The sequence below is a fragment of the Ursus maritimus genome, unplaced genomic scaffold (assembly GCF_017311325.1).
Source record: "Ursus maritimus isolate PB19 unplaced genomic scaffold, ASM1731132v1 scaffold_2, whole genome shotgun sequence".
NCBI lineage: Eukaryota > Metazoa > Chordata > Mammalia > Carnivora > Ursidae > Ursus > Ursus maritimus.
The window spans coordinates 20,708,623-20,732,970 of NW_024424452.1; the positions used below are offsets into that span (position 1 = coordinate 20,708,623).

The following is a 24,348-nucleotide window of genomic DNA, read 5'->3' on the forward strand; positions in this document are numbered from 1 at the left end:
GCGACATATCTCAAAGGGCCAGAGACATAGGTGAACATGTCCAAGTGAACAGAAAGTTAGACCCCGTTAAAACACGCTGAGCCAGTCTTGCAGGTCACACATTACCTACGCCTGCCCCTCTATGTGCAGGCATAGACAGTTGACCCTCAAACAACGCGGGAGTTAGGGGTGCTGACCCCCCACACAGCCAAAAATCTGTGTTTAACTTCCGACTTTCCAAAAACTTAACTGCTAATTGCCTCCTGTTGACTGGAAGCCTTACCAGACACAGACAGTCAATTAACACATATTTGGTATGTCATATGTCTTCTATACCATAGTCTTACAAGAAAGTAGGCTAGAGAAAAGAAAATGTCATTAAGAAAATCATAAGGAGGGGAAAATACATTTAGACTACCGTACGGATTTATCTAAAAATCCGTGTATAAGCGGAACCCCGTGGTTCAAACCCGTGTCTTTCCGAGGTCACACACGCTCTCTTACTAACCAGCCTCTCTCTCCCTCTGAGCTGACCCTGCCCCCCATCTCCTCTTTTCTTTCCATCACTACCTGCCCCCCCCCACCCCGCGTGTCAGCATCTTTGGTTCTCATGAGAGTCTTTGGCTCCTCATTCTTAACACAAGTCGAGTATTTTCTCGCTCTTTCCCTGCATGGAACCCCGGATAACGTGCTTGGTCCTCATGGCCCCGGTGGGGTTGGGTGTCTGGGAGCATCTCAGTGCTGGGGCCAGAGGCTCACCTGCAGAGACAAAAAAGATGCCCGCGCTGAGGATGACGTTGTGTCTGCTTCGGTGAAACTCACTGGCTGCCACGCAGAGCCCGCCGAAGAAAAGCAGCGTGACGCTGAGGATGGGGAAGACACTGGAGGCTCTCACGGCCCCTGTGGAGAGAAGTGGAGACAGTTCCACCCGCAGCCCAGACGGCAGAGCCTGCGTCTGAGGTGGGCGTGAGACCAGTACGGTTGCTCAGGGCCCTGCGCTGGGGCTAAGGCTCTGGAATCACCGTCCTGAAAGTCTTCATCATTTTATCTTTGAATTGTGTGTGTGTGTGTGTGTGTGTGTGTGTGTGTGTGTGTGTGTTCCACTCAGTGTGGGCTCCACTCGGTGTGGAGCCCAGCGCAGGGCTTGAACTCACGACACTGAGATCAAGACTGAGCTGATATCAAGAGTTGGACAGTCAACCACGCAGGTGCCCCTTGCGTTATGTTTTAGAAGGGAAGTCTGATGGGCTAACGGAGCGTGCAGTGGGGGGGCTTGCAGCTTTGATTCACAAGGGATCCCACTACCCGTCAGCTCTCCACGTCCCCCGGGATGGGACCTTAGCTGCCCGTTATTCTGCCCCAGCCAGCGATCCCTGCCAGCCTTCCTTCTTGGTGGGGGCTGGGCACAAAGGAACAATAGAGGTTAGGTGCAAGCCCCAAGCACCTGCAAAGCTATGCATTCAGCATTCACCCGTTGAGTGTCTCTGTTCCCCGCCCCCCCGGGGGGTAGCATGCCATGAAATAGCAAATAAAAGACACTGTGACAGATCAAGAGAGACAGAACAGAAGAAAAGGAAGAGCTGTTTTGCCTGTGTTTTGAATGAGGAGCCTGGGCATTTTATTTGCACGGGACTCTGCCAATTATGGGTCCAGCCCTGCATCCCGAGACTCATAGCAGATCACACGCTGTTCACCAAAATGCAGACTCTTTCCCAGGACACACCTCCATCTGCATGGCGCTGGGTCTGGCAATCCTCACTTAATACCCACTCAGTCACCGAAGGAACAAATGAATTGATTCATTCATTCAGCAGCGCTGCCGTGCACTTACTAAACGCACACCATGCTGGGTCCTGGGGTGCCAACGGAAATGCGTGACAGCCACAAGGGCACGGGCGCTGCCCGGCAACACAGAGGCTGGCTGGGCCCGGAGCAGCTCCTGGAGGCCCTGCGTTAACTCTTCAGTTGCCGGATCATGGAGGGGCCCTAAGTTCTGGGGGAGGGGTCCTAGGGTGGGGGTCTCAGTAGTCACCCAACCAGTATAAGGGTATTTCCTGCTATGTCCAGACCAGAATATACCAGCTGAACAAATTCCGTGTTCATTAATGTACAAAAGAACCAGGGTGCCTGGCCTCATGGGGCTCCCAAGCCTGTTGAGTTGACAGAACAGCTGCATATTTGCAGGACCCAGTGCGAAATGAAAATGCGAGGCCTCTTGTTCCAAAATCATCCAGAATGTCAAGCTAGTGACAGGAGAGCATTGACCACTGTGGGGCTCTTGGAAGGGTGAGCTCTTGAGGCCGCAAGGGCTGTGGAAGCTAGACTTGAGCTGACCGCGGCTGGGGCCGGGATGGTAGGCTGGGGGTGGCGAGAAGTTGTGGGACTCAGGATAGATTTCTAAGGTAAAGCCACCAGAATTGGCAGCGGACAGCGGGAGACAGAGGAGCTGAGCACCACGCCCATGGCTGGTGCTCGGCCGCTGAGCCCGGGGTGCCACCCAAAATGCCATGGGGCACGAGCAGGTGCAGCAGTGGTGGGGGGATTTCAAAGCTGAAAGTTCAAGGCTTTCAAGCCCCGTATTCCTGGTGACTCAACTCCTGCTGTTTCTATTCGCTGTTGCACGGAGGTGCTTACGTGCCAGCTGCCAAGCTCTTTTTACGTTAGGACTGGTGTTTTATTCGGTCTTATGGAAAAAGTTTTCTGGAAGTTTGGTAGCCGATTTAGCTAACAGGGCTGCCTGGGAGGGGTGATGGAGAAGTGGGGTGAGAGTCTGAGAGCACACGGGGCTGATGTTCACTTAATGAGAAGAAAATGAAACAGTCCTTGCTTTTGCTTAAAGACAGCCGCCCTGAGTCACCCAGTGCTGGGATCTGGGCAGAGCCAGGGCCTGATACAGCGTCCCTCCCATCCTTCTGCTTCCAGGGTCAAGTTTGGGAAAGGCTGGACCCTTTGCTTCCTTTAGTCCTCAGGTTGAGGGGTATCCCTGGGGAGGGACTCTGGGGTCCTAGGTGGGCACACGACTGTGGGCATAGCTTATTTATAACTTCTCAATATTTACACATATGACCTACAGGTTTCCATTTGGACCCTCAGCCCAGGGCCCCACAAATATCACGGGTTGATCTGCCTCCAGGGGTTTCAAAGGAATTCGAACATGAACAAACCTTTAAAGCGTTCATTTGCATTGGGTATTGACAGGAATTGCTCGAATATGCAATGTGATGAGTTCAATTGATTAAAAGAGTAGTTAAAAAATTTTTTTGTAATGTATGATTATGCCCAAAGGAAATAATTATGGACATTTGATGCTATTGAACTGCGTTGGTTATAAAAACGCAAATTCGATATGGGTGGCTATGAGATGTGTGAAAGTGGTTGCAGTAACCCTGTGGCAACCAACTGGTGGCCAGACCCCACTCTTTAGCCCACAGATGAGATACATGGTTGCAGGTTTCTGCCTCAGGACATTTGCTTCTGCCACTTTCGCCAAGTCAGTGTGATCTACTCTACTTTCATTTTAGCCCAGGGGACACATGGAGGCTTTGGAACAAAAAGGTTTTACTGTCTTCCCCCCTCCCTTTATCTCCTCCTTCCCTGCCTTCCTTCCTTTACTTTTTCTCCTCCCCAAACCATGTGGGGGTAAGTTGAGGTCTTAGAGGGGTGGGGAGGGCAGTTTGTTGCGGTGTAATCCTACCACGGGCATCGCGGCTGGACCTGGCTAAGTCCAGGGCTGTATTATGGGGAGTTTCTTGTCTATAGGACTCGTGGGCTAGTGAACCTTATACTCTACGGTGAAGCTATAACCCGACAGCACTCAAGAACGAGGAAATGGCAGAAAAATCAATGTGCCGAGTCCCAGTCCCACTGCGGGGCGGCCACAGCAGGAACTGGCAGCTCACGCATTGGAGGGGTCTGGAGAGCCCTGCGGGAACGTGCCCCTGGCTCTGTGTGGTGGGGTTGGGGATTCCAAAATTCCTCGCAGGACATCTGTGTGCTCGTAAAGGCCTCCCCTGAACCTTAGCCTGGTTCTGTGGCCAATGGAGAAGCATGGGTGGACCGTCGGATGGGGGCGAGGACCTCCGCTTCCCAGAGGGGAGCAAAGTATTTTGTTGAAAAGCAATCGACCCCTGGGAAGAACTGAAAATCAGTTTTGCCAGTTGTGAAATAGAAGTTATAGCTCTTTCGCCTCCAACGGGGCAAACATCACAATGTTTCATTAAAGCAGGAAAGAAAAACAAAAATGATGGGCACTCAGTAAACAAAACTTTAAAGCTATTCCTCGGAGGAGGTCCAAGTACAAAGCTACATCTCTAAATACGCCCTGTGCTCCCCGTACCAAGTTTTCCCGAACTGCTGGCACAGATCCTAGTAGGCATTTGGGTAAGTCCTAGTAGGTGCATAAGGACTGGAAAAAGAGAAATGGTATGTTTAGGTTTTAGAAATCAGCTGAAAACTGACTTTCTCAATCGCCTCTGCTACAGTAACTATACTGACTAACATTGTTATATGACTCAAGGCTCATACATCTGCCGACTAACAGGTGGGAGCAGGGCTACAAATGGTTCTAATGTCAAAACCACTCTTCTCGAGCTACAAGTTACAAACGTAATCTTGAATAGGACAATTTCTTCAAGTTTTTCTTTATAATGGCCGTTAAAAACAAAAAAGGGCAAACCTTACATTTAACATTCCCTAATAATAGTCAATGCCTTTGAAATTCCCCTTCGAGGGAACTTGACAGGCGTTCTTGCTGAAGAAGTTAACATTGAGATGACATGAAATGTCACAGTCTCTCCGTGCCGGGGTCAGTGTTGGATGCATAACTGCCACTGGACTTTGCTATTGCCTGTCCCGAGCAACGGAAAAGGGCTTAGCCTCTATTGCTTTATTGGCTCCCTGTTGGGCCCTGAGCTGAGCGTAATGCGCGAGAGTTTATTTAATTTTCACGAGCCTGTCACGTAGATGACATTGTCATCTCCATTTCTGACTAGATAAGGACAGAGGGGAGATGGAAAGGTAAAGCAGTGTACCCAGGTTTAACCCAGCAGCAGAGAGTCAGGCAGGGCATAAAAGCCCAGGTCTAACAAGAGCCCAGAGCCCTCGCGCTAAGGCACCGCACTCTGCTCCCTCCCACGGGCTGCATTTGTGACAGTCCCACGTCATATCCAGGTTACCAGCCTTGGGACAATCCCAGGAAGATGCTGGCCCTGCCCCAATAGGACTGAAACTGCAGACAGGCAAATCTGGGTTTGCATTTAATCTCCCAGGCCTTGCCCCTTAGGACTGTGCCCATTAGCACCTCACCCATTAGCACCTCACCCATTAGCACCTCAACTCAACTCTCTCGGGGAAGGTGAAAACTTGTATTCCAGTGGAAGAAAATTCCTTAGATTTTTTTTCCTAAGCAGACTAAAAAGAACCTTTCAGTTTTGACTCACCTACTTTTTCCCCTTCTATTTCTAGTTCATTGACATTAAAGAGACTCAGGTATCAGAATCACTTGAACGTCTCTGTCTGGTAGCGAAGGTCCCCGGAAGCTCCTTTGGAAGTATCCATTTCCAGGGGTGGGTACTGACAAGCCTCCGAGGCAGCTGGGTGACTGCAGGGCCGCCCCCACCCCCTCCAGGGGAGACCCCAGAAGTGGGAACTCACGCAAGAGATACTCTGCTGTGTCTTGTTCATAGTCAGCGTCTTCGGGGAAGTGATCGATTTTCTTGCACACTCCTCGGAAAGTCCCTGTGGAAACAAATGACGGCCTGAGCTGAGGGGAGGAGCCAGAGCCCCTGAGGTGAGCCTGGGTCCTCACCCCCACCTCGAAGATCCTTCCCAGGTTGTTGCGGGCTGCGCATATATTGGCCCATCAGCATCTGTCCTAGGGCACAAAACAGAGACCAGTAGAGGAGGGGAAAAAAAAAAAAGAAGCAGAAGACGTCGCTTCCTAGAAAATCTGCTTCCTTGATGTTGGGATCTTCGGAGAAGGGCAAATAGCTCTCATTCATTATGATACTGAACACAATCATTCACGATAAGGACTGTCTTGCTTTATCTATCCCTCGGCCTCTCCTGGGCCCCTGCCACTGGTGAGGGGAAAAAGGAGAAGGAAATGGTTGTTTTGCTTTTTAAGATTTTATTTATTTATTTGACAGAGCGCAAGCAGGGGGAGCGGCAGGCAGAGGCAGAGGGAGAAGCAGGCCCCCCGCTGAGCAGGGAGCCCAACACAGGGCTCCATCCCAGGACCCCGGGATCATGACCTGAGCCCAAGGCAGACACTTAACCGACTGAACCACCCAGGCGCCCAGGGAAATGGAATTTGTATGTAGTAATTTTCCATTTTGCAGACGAGGATTTTGCTTGAACTCACACAGTTCCAGTCAAGATCTGCTGTCTCCCAGGTGTCAATTCCGGGCATGGATTCAGGAGTAGCCCACAGTCCCTGATGCTGCTGGTATCCAACACAGGACATCCCCTCCCACCTCCCCTCGCCCCCGGTCACAGCCTGCTGTGCTCCGCCGTGTGGCCCACGCCCTCGAGAGGCACAGAGTGCACAGGTCCATCTTGGGGAAACCGCCAACCACCACTTCCTTTTCTTCCTTCAATATCGGTTTGACTTAAATCATTCTTGGTGTTTGATAATCCTTGTGGGTGTTTGTTAACTAGCCAATTAACCCATCTCTGGGGCAGCTAATGGCTCTGCCAGTTCTTACAAATGACAACAATTTCAGAACTCCTCACCATAACACAGCATGGAATTACACATCATTGTTCTTGTCCCAGCCTGAGAACGTGGTGGGGAGGGGGAGGGGCAGGTGACGTTGCGGACAGCAGTTCACGGAGATCTGGCCTTATATTTCAGGCCAGCTACTGCAGGCATTAAATAAGGCCATATATGAAGATGAGATAGTTTTTGCAAAACTCTAGGCGTGTCGTGATTGCGGCCAGCACTTACTAAATGCTTCCAGTGGGCCAGGCACAGAGCTGAAACCTTACATCCCTTCTCTCGTTTACTCTTGTCCACCGCCCTGGGAGGTGGGGGCTCTTAATACTGACATCTGATGATGAGGTAACCAGATCACAGAAGAGACTGAGGTGTCACAGCCGGAGAGGAGAAGAATCGATCTCTGAATTCAAGCTTCAAAGCCTGTGGTTTTCACTGTTGCACTATGGACGGTAGCCATTATTATTATGTCAATAATTGTCTTAAAATAATGAGTGCCATGCATTTAACCCAGCTATAAGTAGGCTCCAAGCCAGAGGCATTTCCCAATAAATGCGAGGCTGTATGTAAAGGACCCCCTTGATTCTGATTCTCTGCTCACCAGGCAAAGAATGGACTCAGAACCAAGAAGAGGGGTCCTGGAGAGAAGACTTGAGGGCTCCAGGATATTCTTGGAAGAAACACAAAGTCTTAACTTCTTCCCTGATATGAAAAAAAAGGCTTCATTCTTCTCTTGTTTAGATTTTAGAGTTCCATTCACATACACCTGTTTGTTTATAAGCCCCATTCCCTTCTGGCAAGCTGGATAAGAAATCAGAATAAGTCACACATGCTGAGCCCATACCTTGGACCAGGTGCCATCCTAAGCCCTTTACGTGTTTTATCCCCTTTAGCTCTCAAAACAGCCTCATGAGGTACCTGGTATTATGATTCCTTTTGACAGGGAGGAAACAGGCTCAGTGAAGGGACGCCGCTATAAGGGGCGGGCTCAGATGGAAGTCTGCCCTACTCCAAAGCCAAAGCTCTTAACCACTATCGTGAGTTGTACTCTCTTCCAGCAACGTCCTTCGCCAGGTGGCTTTATGTTAATTTTTTTGTCCACCCCCAGCTCTTGATTGTGGCAATGAACTGGACCAGTGGTTTTTCCATCAACCATGGTTTTTCCACGATCTATGTTGGGGGCTATGGAGCAGGGCAAAGGCGGTGGTTGTGGGACCAACTATTGTTAGCTGTTTGACATACACCACAAAGGCTTGCTTGCTTGCTTGCCTAAAGATTTTATTTATTTATTTGAGAGAGTGAGAGAGCACACAAGATGGGGGGGAAGGGCAGAGGCAGAGGGAGAAGCAGACTCCCCTGCTGAGCAGGGAGCCCACTGCAGGACTCGATCCCAGGACCCTGGGATCATGACCTGAGCCGAAGGCAGACACTTAACTGACTGAGCCCCCCAGGAGCCCCCACAAAAGCTTTCACGGGAAGAAAGTTTCAGCTGAAGACGAAACATGGATTCCACTAAGACAGACCAGTCAGAACCAGGTGGGAATAAGGAGCCGCACACATGCCTGCACCTGCTTCTGACAGGGCCTTTCCCAGCGTGGGTTAGGGCAGCTGGATCCTAGAGCCTAGAGCTGCAAACACCAGAAGCTCCTGGAGAAAGAGTCACCAGTATTTAGGGTCTAAAGCAGCCTACCACCTGTTCTCGCACAGCCCCTGGGCTAAGAATGGTTTCTGCATATTCAGACGGCTGGAAAAAAAGCAAAAGAAGAATATTGTTTCACGACATGCACAAAACGATATGAAATTCAGATTTCAGAGTCTGTAAACAGGATCGTATTGAAACACAGCCACGCCCCTTTGTTGACGGCTTCCCCCCAAAATGGCAGAGTGGAGCCGCTATGACAGAAACAGCAGAGCCAAAAATATTTGCTCTCTGGCTGAGGTAGATTTTGCTGATCCATGGTCTAAAGAGCCCTGTCCTGTGAGGTAACACGAAAAGAGGTGTCTGGGCCTTCCAGGGGGGCTGGAGGACATCAGTCAGGCCGGTTCTTCTAAAGGACATAACGTCTAGGGCAAATCTGGGTCACGGAATGTTTTGTTTGGCGTTTTGGCTTGTTTTGTTTTATTTTTTTTATACCTGCAGTATTTTTTTTTTTAATTCAATATGCTGCTGCAATTTAAAATTCAGGATCTGTCACAGGAAAGCCTCATTTGCAGCTTCTCTTTAAAAAAACGGGGAGCTCTGTTCCACATTTCCACGCATAAACCGTCCCCTGCAGCTGGGCTCCTGGAGCCCCTGTAGGCCCCGGGGACGAACTTTCCAGCTGGTCTAATTCCCCAGCTGGCCCTACGGCACTTGAGGCACCTAAGGCGAATGACCTCCCCAAACCTGTCTCTTCTTCCATAGAATGATGATAGTAATAAGAACACCGTCGTGGAGTTGTCGCGAGAATTAACTGGGGCTACGAGCGTAGACAGAGCGTCGGTCGGTATTCTCAGCATGTACACTTTTAATCAGACGATGACATAAACCACTTAGGACGGCTCTTAGCACCTAGTGAGAACTCAATCAATTCTCGCTATTACTACCATTGGTTTTGGTAGGTATTTTAGGATCAGAAGAGACACATTGGTGCTACGAGGAGATTTAAAAAAGCAATATAAGACGGAAGGAACTCAAGAATTTCCCCGAGGAAGACTCCACGCCGAAGACGAAGTTTCTGGCACCACAAGTCACACACTCATCAAAAAGTGAACTTGGCCATTCACACAAGGAACATATTGCCAGCTCCCAGAAATAACCACTATTTAGCATTTCTGGATATTTCCTTCCAGACTTTCCCCCCCCTCCATGCTTTCACACACAAATCGTTCTATAAAATTGAGATCATGCTGTTCTTCTCACTCACATTTTCTCAGGAGTATTTCCCCATCTCAGTAAATCTAAGAAAAATAGGATGGGGTAGGACTTGCCCGCGAACTGCAGAGGACGGAACCAAGAGAGATGTTGAAAACATAGACCCTGCAAAGATGAAGTCAGGACATGGGGGCAAGCACTGTCCCAGATCCAGGTTAAGCCAAGGCCCTGCGGCAGAAAGAAGCAGGACCCAGGAATGGGGTCAACCAGGAGGAGGATCAGTGGGGGCTGGCCTGTGCAGGTCCGGTGGTTACAGGGGAGAGGCGATGGGAAGGTGGGGGGGCAGGTGTGAGAGTTAGATTGTGAGAACACACAGACCCCAGGACCTCGAGACCCCAGAACCCCAAGAAGAGGTCCAGAATGGCAGATAGAGCCAGTGCAGAGTTCCTGACATGGTGAACACTCGCAGACACTGGTTTTCTGGTGAAAACAAGCCTCATCCTTTGCAGAAAAGATCATGCCGATGGTTCATCTCTGGCTCAGACAATGGAAGAACACGTCCTTCGTAAGAGGAAGGGGACTGCCTTTCAACCAAAAATCCTTCTAAAAGGCCAGACTGTAGAGGGGCACCTGGGTGGCTCGGTTGGTTAAGCATCCCACTCAGGTCGTGGGATCGAGCCCTGTGTTGGGCTCCAGACTCAGCACGGAGTCTGTCTGAGACTTTCTCTCTCTCTCCCTCTGCCCCTCCTGCTCGTGTTCTCTTTCTCTCTCTTAAATCAATCAATAAATCTTTAAATAAAAATAAAATAAAAGACCAGACCCTAGAAATATTCCCATTAAAATCAAGAAGAAGATAGAATGCCCACCATCGCCTCTCATATTCACCACGGTTCTATACGTTCTAGTGCGAGAAGAAGTAAGGCAGAGTCAAGCGTAACGAGCAAGAGAAACAAGAGGACAAAATTATCATTTTTTTCCGCTGAGGGAATAGTCTACTTGCAAAAGCTCAAGGCCATTTGCTGGATAAAATAGTAGAATGAACGAAAGAGCTCAGTCAGGTGGCTTCTTCCAAGATACTAAACCACGCAAGGAAGTGATGATAATTAAGTCATTGTGGTACTGACACTTAAAAGTAACATGGGTTAGAGTATTTTTCAATGCAGAGAACTATCCCAGGGAAAATAAGAAGCAGTCCATTATCCCGTGTTCTGATAATCCCCGTTAAATTAAAAGAATAGAGGTGTTCATAGTTGGAAAATTCAAACAGTACACCTGGAAAGGCATAAGATTGAAAGCGAAAGCATTTCCCTCATCCCCGAAAATTCGTTCACCTGGTAACTCGGGAGAATGATTTCTGTTAACTGAATGTTGAATGAATCATGTCTATGCTGAGATCTGAAGGGTAGTTAAAAGTTCGTCAGAGTGAGGGAGGTGCCTTGCTTCAGGCAGAGTGCGACAGCAAGAGCGTTGCTGAGTGGGAGAGAAGTCATTCGGGAACTCAGAGTAACTCAGGGTGTTCAGAGTATCGGTGGTGGTCGGTCTGGGGGGCAGATCCAGTGGTTCCAGGGGAGAAGTGGTAAGGCGGTGGGAACTGGGGTAGGACAGGTGTAAGATCTGGGCTGTGAAGATCGGTTGGTTCAACCTTTGTCCTTCCTTCCCCTCTCCCTCCCTAGGAATTCAGGAGAAGATTCCGGGCCTCAGCACTTACGTCCTCATTGGGGAGAAAGTCTACAGACTGTAAAGGGATGCTTTGAAGGAAATCAAGCTGGATGATGTGATGGTGATCCTGCATGGGGTAGGGGGAGACGGTGAGCCATTTGGGGCAGGGTGGTGGCGGGGGGAGGGGGATATTTGGGCTCAGACCTGCATAAAGAGAAAGAGCTGGTCCTGCGGAGAGCCAGGGAAACGGCTTTCCAGGCGGGGGTTGCTACAAGTGTGCAGGCTCAGAGGTGGGAAGGAGCTTGGTTAGTTTGAAGAACAGAAGGGAGGCCAGCGGGGTGAAAGAGGGACTATTGCGGCAGGTTAACCGGGTCACACCGTAGAGAGAACAAGCCTAGACCACCTGCTATGCCAAGTTTGGGCAAGGGCCAGATAGAGCTTTTCTGGGTCATCTAAAGACAGCTCTGCTTAAGTGTTTTTGGCCTTAAGTCCGGAAATACTGGATCTGGAGCAGACAGACTGGGGTGGGGGGGGTGCGGACAGTGGAGGCATGACTTCACTTCCCTGCCCTTCTCAAGATCGCAGTCCTGAAGGGAGACCCTTCGGAGGGGCTGCTGTCCCCTGGATGTCCTTCCTCCACAACAGCAGACCTCTAGGTGGTCTTCTCGGAGGGGCCCCCACGTCTGCCTCCTCTGGACATTGATGGCCCACACCGATGGTCCTGGGGCAGAATTTGGTGGCTGGGGCACCTCCCAACCTAAAAAAGGGACATCACTTCTGAGTAGTCTCTGGGCAGTTACCATGGGCTCGGAGTGAGGAGGGACGCTCCTAACCAGCCCACCCAGCCCGGCGGCAGTGCCCAGCACCCGGTGCAGCCCGGAAACCCTGCCAACCCAGTGCCCGGACGTTGGCACCCATCTCAGCCACCAGCCCAGCTGCGACAACCAAATTCCAAGCTCCCAAAGTCCAGCTCGGAGTTCAAAACCAAGGCCAGCTGGAGACCAGAGCCCTGGGTCCAGAGACAGAGGTCTTTTGTTAGGTCCCCGTCATGATGACTTGGCCTCAAGGAATCAGGAAAGAATGAACCTCGGGTTTGTTTATGTACCAGGAACACTTAAGAAAGCAAAAGTGACTGCCTGACTGTAAGCAGGTTGGGTTCTTGGCATAACAGCAGATCTCTATTACAGTGGAGGAGAATACCTTCAAACAGTGGTTTTCAACCTGGGCTGCACATTGGAAATTACTGGAGTAGAGGCTGGAAAACACAGAGATTCCTGCTTAATCCATCTGGGCAGCTGGAGTTTTGCAAGCTCCCCAGATGAGTCTAACTGTTCAGTGGAGGTTGAGAACCACTGCCTGCAAAATGAGTCCCCTCGAGGCGCCTGGGTGGCACAACGGTTAAGCATCTGCCTTCGGCTCAGGGCGTGATCCCGGCGTGATGGGATCGAGCCCCACATCAGGCTCCTCAGCTGGGAGCCTGCTTCTTCCTTTCCCACTCCCCCTGCTTGTGTTCCCTCTCTCGCTGGCTGTCTCTATCTCTGTTGAATAAATAAATAAAATCTTTAAAAAAAAAAAAGATGAGTCCCCTCGAAAGTAGGGACCTTTATTTCATAGTAAATAATGAGGTTCAAAGACGTGCCTTCCACCTGTATCTCGAAAATGAAATGATCGCTTATGAGAACATGTTTATTTTGTCTTATCTTTTCTAACTATGCACTGGGATGAACAGAAGAGTAAGCTGTGTTGATTTTCGCTGGGAAGGGAACATACTTTTTTCTGATAAAATCACATGAGAGTCCAATATGAAATCCTTCACTTTCCCAGATGGATTGCAAAGTTTGACTTTCACAGCAGGATCATAAAGTAGGTCCCTTTTTGCAAAAAATACTTGAGCACGTCATCATTCTCTCAAGAGCTTCTCTTAATCCTTTGATATTCAAATCACTGGATGTGCATAGCACATCATCCTTGCTGTTGGTTTTTTTCTTCTTGCATTGCTCACGGGTGTCCCTCTGCCCGGCTCGCGGGGGCCCCACGGCTGGCATGGCGCGTCACTCCTCACGTCCGTTACCACAAAGCTGTGTGTTTTGCTAGACATGCAATCTCACTTTGCAATCGTTTTGCCTCTATTTGCATCGGATTGTCCCATGTTGATAAGAGCTAGCAATCAGGGAAAGGCTGACGACAAAGACTGAGAATTGAGGGGTACAAAACGGGGGGTGTGGAGTGGGGTTGGGAGGGTGTTTTCGTGGAGCCTGGTTTTATGTGTGGTCAGGCCATTAGTATGAATACGCACATATTCATATTAAGATAGAGTTTGCATGCTTGTCCATGCAACCTGGCAGGTGTGGGGATTTGGGGGATGAATTCCTGAATAATGGGGACCCTGAACTAACCTAATCGGTCTGAGGACGATCAAGCACGTGGGGTACAGCAATTGCAGCTCGCGGCTTCTAATAAGACAACCATAGGAGTGGGAGTGAGTGAGTTCTGCAGGAAGAAACATCCACTTTTGATGTTACTGAGCTGCGGCTGGTGCACATCCCGATTCACTCTTTTGTTCAGCGCGTGTCTATGGAGGTGCCTGCTTTGTATTAAGCTCTGTCATCTCAAGCAGATTCCCCTCGGAGTGTGGAGCCCGATGTGGGGCTCGATCCCATGACCTTGAGATCAGGACCTGAGCCAAAATCAAGAGTCAGACGCTTACGCAGCTGAGCCACCCAGGGGCTTTCTAGGAAGAGGGCATCACTAAGCAAAGGCCCCAGGGAAGGATAATGCTGAGTGTTTCCGAAACCCAGAGAGGTGAGTAGGGGGAGAGCAGGTCCGCCAAGGAGCCAGACGATGCTTTAAGCAGCTGAGAAACACAATCTGATTTATAGTTTTAAAAGAGCTCTTTGGACGCCAGGAGCTTGCGGAGCCGCAGGAATGGAGGGCGCCTTCAGAGGAATCATTGAAAGCCACCGTGCACCCTTTGAAGAAGTAGCTGGTGACGGGGGTGGAAGGGCAAGGCAGCCAGAGTCCTTCCTTATCTGCCCAGAGAGAGATGCCTGATGGAGAGAGCGCCCTGCCCTGGAACCCCGCTGAGCAAGGAGCCCGATGTGGGGCTCGATCCCAGGACCCTGAGATCATGACCTGAGCCGAAGGCAGACACTTCATTGACCGAGCCACCCAGGCGCCCTTGTTTTTATTTTTAACAGACTATTTTTTAGAGCAGTTTTAAGTTCATAACAAAATTGGGCAGCGGGTACAGAGATTCCCCAAACGCTTCTGCCCCCACACGTGCACAGCCTCCCCTGCTGTCATGTCCCTCTCCAGAGCGGGACCTCTGTCCCGAGCGATGAACCTACCTCGACACACCGTCATCACCCCAAGTCTCTAGTTTGATGAGGGTTCACTCTCGGTGTCGTACACCCTATGGCTGGGCGGACGTTCAGTGACACGTACCCACCATGACACAGAGTGAGTTCACTGCCCTAAAAATCCTCCGTCCTCCACCTGCTCAATCCTGCACCCCCTCCCCAACTCCTGGCGACCACTGTTCTTTTGACTGTCTCCATAGTTTTGCCTTTTTCCAGAATGTCAGAGAGCTGGAATCATCCAGGATGTAGTCTTTTCAGATGGGCTTCTTTCCCTTAGCAATGTGCATTTAAGTTTCTTAGCTTGACAGCTCATTTCTTTCTAGCGCTGAACGACACTCCATGGTCTGGAGTTACCCCCATTGTATTTATCCCTTCATCCACCGAAGGGCCTTTTGGTTGACTCCAGGTTTTGGCCGTTAGGAATTAAAGCCACTGTAAATAGACGTGTGCAGGTTGTTGTGTGGACATAAATACTAAGGAGTATCTGGGTAAATACCGGGGTGTGTAATTGCTGGATCACATGGTAACAGTTCCGTTTGGAAGGAATTGCTGAACTGCTTTCCAAAGTGGCTCGTTCCATGTTGCTTTCCCACCAGCAGTGAAGGAGTTTCTGTCACTCCACATCCTCGCCAGCATTTGGTGCTGCTACTGCCCTGGATTTTGACCATTCCAATAGCTGTGGAGTATCTTGTTGTTTGAATTTGCCCCGCCTGATGACATATGGCGCGGAGCCACCTTTCACACACTTATTTGATATCTGGATATTTTCTTTGATGATGTACCTGTTATGGTCTTTGTTCTATTTTTTAATCAGGTTCTTTTCTTATTGCTGAGTTTACAACTTCTTTGTATAGTTTGGCTAACAAAATATCAGGGGCGCCTGAGTGGCTCAGTCGGTAAAGCCTCTGCCTTTGGCTCAGGTCATGATCTCAGGGTCCTGGGACGGAGCATCAAGTTGGGCTCCCTATTCAGCAGGGAGTCTGCTTCTCCCTCTGCCCACGTGCCCCCCCCCAGTGGTCTCTCTCTCTCTCTCTCATATAAATAAAGTCTTTTAAAAAACCCAATCCTTTATCAGATGTGTCTTTAGCAAACATTTTCTCCTAGCCTGTGGCTTGTCTTCTCATCTTCTTGACATTGTCTTTCCACAAGTTTATTTTTTTTAACACTGATTTGGCACTTTCTTCATTAAGAAACAATAATTCAGTATTTTTTTTAAAGAAGTGGCATCTCTTAACTCTTGAGAGAGCTGGGTTCGGGCTTCTGCCCCTGCAAACTCTGTAAACATGTTGCAAGATCAAATCCACAATAGCGGAGCCTATGTTTAAACTGTCTGTACAGAAAGTCACGCTTTTTGACATTTTGTGCCATTCTGACTCTGCTTAATGGAGAAAAGGGAGAGGGAGCCTGCTGGATCTGTTTCCCGCCACTCTGGACTGCTCATTTCAACCTTCACTGGTCAGCTCTGCCCAGCGCGAACGGATTTGCTCCCAAGCAAATCCATCCCAGGCCCTGACATTTATCCAGCGTCTTTTACTCTCTTCTATTCATTAAGCATGGGTGGTTGCCATGGCAACCATTAACTGCACCTGACATCCAGGAATAGTTCTGGCATTTTGAGCAAACACCACACTGGGATTTAGTTCTGCAAGGTAACCTTGCAACCTGTGCGGACGCCGTGGTCTCTCCCCTGCACCTGAGCTTCGCTCCGGGCTCCTCTCCTGGCTCAGGGCCTGGGGCAGGAGAAAGAAGGCGGGTCTCCCTTTTGAGAGTCCCCGTTCCCCTGCCCACTCACCCACCAGAGAGTTCTTGAGCTGCGATATGATGGAGGCGTGGGGGGGTGTCTCTGGGTGGGTGTAAGGGCAGCAGCGTGTGTGATGGGGTAGGGGTGTGGGTGGAGGGGGGCATCGGGGCTAGCAAAGGTGGATGCAAATGTATTTCAGAAAAGCAGAGAACGGAAAGGGGTGTGTGGTGCCGGGGCGCGGATGCGACTACAGGTGCGCGCTGGTGAGGGTGTGACTCTCGCGTGTGGTGAGGGTGTGACTCTCGCGTGTGGTGTGTGTACTTACGTTGCACTTGGAAGGAAGCTGTGAGCTTAGAGTAGAGCCCATCGGACCTTCTCTCCTCTTTGCCGTCCCTCCTTGTACTCCTCACACCTGTCCCTCTTGCTGTCCTCTAGATCGGCCATTTTCTAACTTTAATATGTGTGTGACTGGCCTGGGCACCCCGTGAAAGGGCAGGTTCTGACCCTGTAGGTCCGGGGAAGGGCCTGAGGCTCTGCCCCTTCTGGCATTTCTAACCAGCTCCTGGGCGCTGCTAATGCTGCTGGTCCGGGGACCACACTTTGAGTAGCCAGGCCTGGTTCTTGGTCCTGGCTGAGCCCAGAATCACCCCAGAAACTTTTAAGTAGCACTGGTGCCCGGACACCCCCCCCCCACCCCGGAGCTGCATCTGAGGTTCCGGATGTGGGTGCGGTGTTTTTGAGAGGCCCCACCAGACGATTTGAATGTGCAGGGGGTTGAGAACAGCGGCCCTTACTGTTCCTCTAACATGCGTTTTATGTGTGTGAGGCCTTTGCGTTTGCTGCCCTGTCTGCCTGACCGCTCTCTCCTGGCCCTCCGTGGCGCTGGCTCATTCTCAGCCTCGGATCTCTGTCTGCTTTGAATACTTCCAGTCACTTCCTTCATAGAGCTTATGGTTATATGTGAGCATGCTAATTATCTCACTTGTATTTATTGCCTTGTTTATTTTCGGACTCCTTTGCTGGGAGATAAGCACCACTGTATCTCAGACATCTTACACGAGACCTCGTACAAAGTAGGTAATTTGTAATTATTTGTTGAATGTCTGTCTGCTGTGTGTTGCATCCGAGGGAATCTCAGACAAGGTGGCTTCCCGTGGGTTAATGGCAAAAGTCGTGCTTCTGTGTGATCTGACCCTTGCCCCGCTGCAGCTCCTTCTACCCACACTGCTCTTGCATAAGGCTTTGTTTTTCTCACCCGCCTCAGGGCCTTTGCACCTCTTCTCTGTCTTCCCCCTACACCCTTCTTCTATCCATTTTCCATTTGATTAATTCCTACTTGTCCTTAAGATCTTACCATGAGCGTGTCCTCAGGCTGATGCCATCTAAATACCTGTTTCTACTGCACTCCACGCTTTTCTTTTGGGGGGGGCATATTATAAATAAATTATTGTGGGTTTCATTACAGGTCTGTTTATGCTCCACTACTATAAATTCCAAGAGCGCATCTCCATCTTGTTTCCTGCTGTCTTCACACTGTGGCTGGCACACAGTAGGTCATTAAATAAACAAATGAGTAAATGAAGGGATGAGTATTGAGTATTTCCTCCAAATCTAGATTCCTCTCAAGTTTCTTATGCTAGCATCTCTTCACTGGCCGAGATCCTCCTTTTATTCCAGAGCCTTTGAAAGCCTAGGCTCTCTGCTTTCCCCTTTCCCTTCTTCCCTCGCCCAGGACTATGGCTTTTTTTTTTTTTTTAGAAAGAGGTTCAGGTTCACAGCACATTCCCCATGTCCCTTTCCTGTCCCCTGGGTGTGGCCAGCCAGCCTCAGGCCTGGAGCCTACCATCAGGGGTCATTAGCTAGGCGGGTTCAGGACCAGCGGGCTGTGGGGAGGTAGCGCGGAGTGTCCCTGCCTGATGGTCAGGGAGGCTGAGGTCACTAGTCAGTACCAGGACCCCGGAGCAGATGTCTGTTCTCACCGCCTGAGACGTATCCATTCTCCTGTCTTCTGCTAAAGGGCACCCCAACTCCACTGTAGGGAGCCATTTCTTTTTCAATGCAGCGTGTGTGTGTGGCGGGGAGTAGCCCGAGCCCCGTGGTCAGCTCCGGGGTGGGCATGTGACTCAGTCATTGCCAGGGTCCCAAATTTGCCTGGCTGCCGTGGTTGGCTACCAGAGTGATTGAGTCAGGGATGGGCACGTGACCTGGTGGGCTTGGCTAGGGCTGTTGAGAAAGAAACCTGTTCTTTCCCATTGGGTTGCTCCGGCAGTAGGCTGGAGCTGGAGCTGCCGAGGGCTTCCTCTTGGAGAGGGCAAGCTTGACGGCGGATCCAGGTGAGAACATAGAGCTGAGAGGCGTTGACGGTCTGAATCTTGATGACATCGTTTGGACCCCCTGGATCCAGCTATGCCTGAAGTCAGTTAATCCTTGGGTGTTTCAGTTACATAAGCCAGCAGCTTTGGCTTCTTATGATTATTTGAAATGGGTTTCTGTCATTTGCAATTGAGAGTTTTCACAAATTTGGGATCACCTTTTTGGGACTGTCGTTTCTATTATATATCAACTGCTCACTATGTCACTAATGATAATAATAATGAAGTGAAAAAATAATAATCATGAATAAAAGAACAATGATGAAATGAAAAAATAAAAATCATGAAAGATTTATGTGCCAAGCCCAGTTCTAAGAACTTTAGATCTAACTTTTTAATTAATTAATTAATTATTCTTAAGGAGGCTCCATGCCCAGCGTGGAGCCCAATGCAGGACTTGAACTCACAACCCTGAGATCAAGACCTGAGCTGAGACCAAGAGTCAGATGCTTAACTGACTGAGCCACCCAGGCGCCCATAGATCTAACCCTTTTAGATAGGTATTATTATTATTATATACTCATTTTCTTGATGAGGAAACAGAATCATAGAGAAATAAGTAACTTGCTCACGATGACACATCCCATCTGTGGCCAACTCAGGATTCAAACCCAGAACCTGATTCCAGGGTCCTGCGTTTCCTGCTCCTCTGCTATGGCCTCTCTCTCCTCTCCACTTGCTGTACTCAGTGTTCGATGCATGTTCTCCCGTTTCCTCCTTGTACCACACCATTTGAAAGACAGCGGCTCTTGTTATCACCTTATTACCAATGTATAAATTGGGTGCACCTGGGTGGCGCAGTTGGTGAAGTGTCTGCCTTCAGCTCAGGTCATGACCCCAGGGTCCTGGGATCGAGTCCTGCATCAGACTCCCTGCTCAGCGGGGGGTCTGCTTCTCCCTCTGCTGCTTCCCCTGCTCATGCTCTATCTCTCTCAAAAAAATAAATAAAATCTTGGGGCGCCTGGGTGGCACAGCGGTTAAGCGTCTGCCTTCGGCTCAGGGCGTGATCCCGTCGTTATGGGATCAAGCCCCACATCAGGCTCTTCCGCTGTGAGCCTGCTTCTTCCTCTCCCACTCCCCCTGCTTATGTTCCCTCTCTCGCTGGCTGTCTCTATCTCTTTCTAGTACATAAATAAAAAATCTTTAAAAAAATAAAAAAATAAATAAAATCTTAAAAAAAAAAAAACCCACAAATGTATATATTGAAGTTCAGAGAGGTTAAGTATCTTGTCCAATTAACACAGCCTGTGAGAGGCAAATTCACAGCCTAAATGCAGGTCCTTCTGACTCCGGTATCTGAGTGTGCTCCCTTGTGACTAACTAAGCAGGGGCTCGGGAACCAGGCTCTCCCAGACCCTAATTCCTCCATAAGGTCTTCTCCGGGCGTGAGGGTTCTCAGCCATGCCACAGCCTCAGCCTGTGCCCAGCGTGGATCCTTTTCTTTCATGAAGTAAGGGTCTCATCCTTAGGAACCCAGGGCTCCTCTTCCTTTTACTCTGTAAGTTTTTCTTACTTACGTCCTTGTCAAATATTTCTTGCATAAAAGAATGAGTGTGCCTCCTGCCGCAAGGACCAGGTTGGCCACCAGCTGCTACCACATTTCAGCAGTTACTGATGCATCTAGGAGGTGAGGCTGATGCAGGCACGGCTGGATCCAGGGTCTCAAAGAAGTTCATCAGGATTTGATCTCTCATCACTCCTCTGTGGTTTCAACTTCCAGCAACTGTCTGAAAAGCTACCCATTGAAAAGAACCAGTGGACTCCGGAGCAAAACGGATTTGTCTCCCAGTTCTACTGGCTTTGCCCCAAAGCCGCACTGCAAACCCAGCTGCTCAAATGACCCTTCCTTCCTGGTCTCGGTGTCCGTGTTTGTGAAATGTAGATCCCTGGTCTTACCCTTCCTACCTCACAGGCTTGCTTTAGGAATCAAATGAGGTGATGGGAGCAGGTGACTGGCAGACTGTCGGTAAACCAGGGGCAGCTGGGGCCACCCGGTCCTTGGGGACAGCAATGGCCGGTCAGTGGTGGCCTGGGGGAAACAGGCAGTTTGGGAGGCGGGAGAAGCTAATTGGCTTCCCGTATTTTGAAGGCAGAACTGGCCAGACTAGGCGTGGTGGACGTGGAGGGAGAGAAGAGGCATCAGGGGTGTCTGAGTCTCCCGCCTGTGGGACTGGACTGGATAGCGGTTACCAGGAAAGGAGATGGGGGGAGGGGCAGGTTGAGGAAGGAAATTACAACTCTAAGTTCACGGCCGGAAGAATGAAATTGCGTTCATGCACACTTGAGTTTGTGAGCCGCAGTCTGTATCCAGTAGAAACAGAGGCAAAGACGTGCGTTCGAATCCCAGCTCCACCACTTCCCGTGGAGTGGTTTACTTTGCCCGCACTTGAGTTTTCAGTAAACGAGGACACTAGTAGCTTTCTAAAAAGCTTTCTTGTTGCGGTTTGTCTCTCAGAATTCAATCAAATAATGGATGCCTGACGCATAGTGCGTGCTCAATAAAGGTTAGTTCTCTTCCCTCTGCCCTTCCCGGCCAAGGCAAGATCTCTCTCTGGGGGGGTGATATTTACCAATATTAATGTGGGGAGATGAGGATCTTGACTGAATGAGGGTTGCTGTGGTCCACGACGAGTCAGGTGCTTCACATAAACACAGAGTCACAGCCGCCCGGGACGGCCTCTGGCTCTACCGCCCACTGGCTCTTCATCCTCGGGCAACTTACTCTACTTCTCGGAGCTTTAGTTTCTTGCGCTTAAAGCGGGTGTACTGAAGGCATCCTCGGCGGGCTGCTATAACTGTCCAAGGGACAGAGGAAGAGCCAGAAAGCTTGGAAACATCTTAGACAAATTAAAAAAAAATTTTTTTTAAAGATTTACTTATTTATTTGAGTAAGAGAGCACGAGCGGGAGGGGCAGAGGGAGAGGGAGAGAGAGTGTCAAACAGACTCCGTGCCCATCATGGGGGTCAATCTCACGACCCTGAGATCGTGACCTGAGCCGAAATCAAGAGTTGGACCCTTCACTGAGTCTGCCACCAGGCACCCCAGTCTTAGACAAACCTTATGGTGGGAAGGGTTGGATTCACTGAGGTACATTGTACTAGGGACTATTAGGCACCCATCACTCTGACTGTGTGGGTGCCCAGGAAAGATATCCATGATGTGCGTATTTTTAATTTTTTTTTGTATCTTTTAATGTATGTATTTTTTACGTATTTTTAAAATTTATGTATTTAATTTTTAAAATTAATTTAATTTAATAAATTTAATTGATTTAATTAAATACATAAATTTAATTTATGTAGTTAAATTTTATGTATTTTTTAAATTTAAAAATTATGTATTTTTTAAAAGTTGCGGTTCCATAGGAAAGGCCTCATCTCATTGGTGAAGCAAAAAATATGTTCAAATGGCTTATAAGGCCGTTAATGTAGGTGGGGTGCTAGGATTTGAGCTGTGCACTTCCTGAGCAGCTGTACATAGGTTATTTTGTGCATTGACAGTTAAATAGGTAGATATTGATTTAGATGGAGAATCGTCATGGATACAGATACGTCTCAGTAGGCAAAGGAAAAGATTGAGAAGGTTACTTTCAACAGTGGTTACCTCCGTGGGGTGGGGAGGGGATAGAATTTGAGTGGCAGAACTGGGAGGACAACGTTTGCCTCTTTCTATTTTTAAAAGTGGATTATGAGTGATTTTTGCTGTTTTGGTTCCATTTTCCCATATTTTTCCAATTCAAACATTTTCTAAAAGCAGAGGTAGCATGTAAAGAAATGTCTAACTCATCACTGTCTGTCTGGTGTGGGGTTTGTGTTCAGGAAACGTGGCATCTTAAAGGGAAAAGGAGGCAATCAAAGTATGTTTAAGGGGGAGGGGGCAGGTTAGAGGCTAAAAGAAACCATGGCCATGAAGCTTACACCTCATTCTGGCAGTTTCTGACGGGTACCCAGGGGTGCCCCAGGGTTCCGTGGAAGTGTTAATGAGATCACAGAGCTGTTGTCCCATGCTGGCTGCACTGCACTTCTCTGGGGGCACCTGGAGGTGGTGTCTCCTCTTTCTCACCTAACTAAGGAATGATGCTGATGTGAGAATTTCAATCCAAGTAGGAGAATGGGAGTCGCCAGGGCATGAGGGTGGCTCTGTGTGAGCTCTGGACCATTTTGCTCTCTCCCTCCCACTTGTCTGGCTTCCAGTTCAGGTACCACCATTGTGTTAGCTGTGTAAGTGAGTAACCCTTGAGGCCTCAGTTTATTCATCTGGCAAGTGGGTACAATCACCTTAATGAAGCAGATAACATGGCGAGATACTCATTAACTCCCAGCTAGGGTTAGTTTGAGTATGATTTCTGAGGACTACCATTCCTTTTTTTTTCTTTTTAAGATTATATTTATTTATTTGAGAGAGAGAGAGCATGCACGAGTGGGTGGGAAGGGCAAAGGGAGAGGGAGAAGCAGACAACCCGCTGAGCAGGGAGCCAGACATGGAGCTCGATCCCAGGACCCTGGGATCATGACCTGAGCCGAAGGCAGATGCTTAACCGACTGAGCCACCCAGGCGCCCCCGAGGGCTACCATTTCTAATTCAAAATTCTGAATCCCGAACAGCTCTGAATAAATAAAAACGCCTTCTCGGTAATTTGGAAGCAAAACCGCGAGGCCGTGGCGCGGACTCATCCGGAGGCGGAACCTGACCTGAGCTGCCGTGGGAAAGCATTGGTGGTCTTTATCGGTCTCGCTTGTTGCAACTGTTTCCGAGGTTTGCTGCCGAGTGACGAATGCGTCTATCTGATGGCAGGATGCCCTTCCAGAGGTGTTCACGGCCATCTCCGGGAGACGCCCCCCAGCACCCTTCTGGAACCCTACCATTCTGACTCCTGATATGCATCTGAGGAAGAGATTAGAGGTGCAGCTCTGGCAAACCACATATTCCTCCGTTCTTCTGCCTTCTCCGTGTATTTATATCCTAAGTTTGGGTCTTTGTCTTATATTGCTCTTTAAATCAACTCACTTTTATTTTTTTTTAAACGGAGATTTATTTTCAAAGGAAACTTTATAACCCGACTGTAAATGGGAAGCGAGTACCGCTGGCCGTAAATAGAAGTCCATTGCAAAAATAAATACAATGGAAACAAAGTCATGTTATTAAATTTGAGCTAGATACTGTGAATTGAAAAGCAAATAGCTTTCTCTCCATGTGGCAAGATGTTATTTAGTGTCTTGTCTGGATACCAGGCATCAGGCGAGGTAGGTACCACCTGAAGCCTGGGAGCCTGGGAGCCTGGGAGCCTCCCGCTGCTGGGCTGTCGGGGAGCCCCCTGAGTAGGAAGCGGCTAGGTAACCCCCTTCCATCTGGGGTGGGCCGCACAGAGGTTCCATGCCCGGAGACGTAGAACATTAACAGTCCCGCCTTATGGGATGAGAGCAGCTGCGGTGACCCACCCGTAACAGGACATTTCCTCCCCCCACCCTCTGCAATGCCCTTGGGCTTGTGTTGCTGAGACTTTGCCTGGAGGGAGACACTGTTTAATAACCAGTGGGTGGTGAGCCTAGAAGCTGGTTTGGGCAGGGGCTGAGGAGCTGGGCTCTAGGCAGCGAGGTGATGCTGGTTCATTCATTTGCCCAAACAAGGATCTACAGAGTGCGTGCTGTGTGCTGGCTTCGGGGCTGCA

General features: G+C 49.4%; 1 protein-coding gene and 1 long non-coding RNA gene across 3 annotated transcripts in view; one reads left to right on the top strand and one right to left on the bottom strand.

Annotated features, from left to right (window-relative positions):
* Positions 1 to 24,348, bottom strand: part of CACNG3 (calcium voltage-gated channel auxiliary subunit gamma 3) — an 84,066-nt gene that overhangs the window by 8,684 nt on the left and 51,034 nt on the right. Inside the window, exons 1-3 of one of the 2 annotated variants that reach the window (XM_008697157.2) lie at positions 6,343 to 6,470; positions 5,632 to 5,715; positions 739 to 879 (exon numbers count right to left, since the gene is read on the bottom strand). In XM_008697157.2, coding sequence (XP_008695379.2) covers positions 739 to 879; positions 5,632 to 5,715; positions 6,343 to 6,442 — 325 coding nt within the window. In that variant the 5' untranslated portion in view covers positions 6,443 to 6,470. Of the gene's footprint in view, positions 1 to 738; positions 880 to 5,631; positions 5,716 to 6,342; positions 6,471 to 24,348 lie in introns of those variants that run through there. The other variant, XM_008697155.2, reaches the window with a different exon arrangement.
* LOC121103771 lies at positions 16,487 to 23,812 on the top strand. The gene is made up of 2 exons (XR_005836027.1): positions 16,487 to 17,380; positions 23,285 to 23,812. It is a non-coding gene; the product is annotated as an uncharacterized LOC121103771 (long non-coding RNA).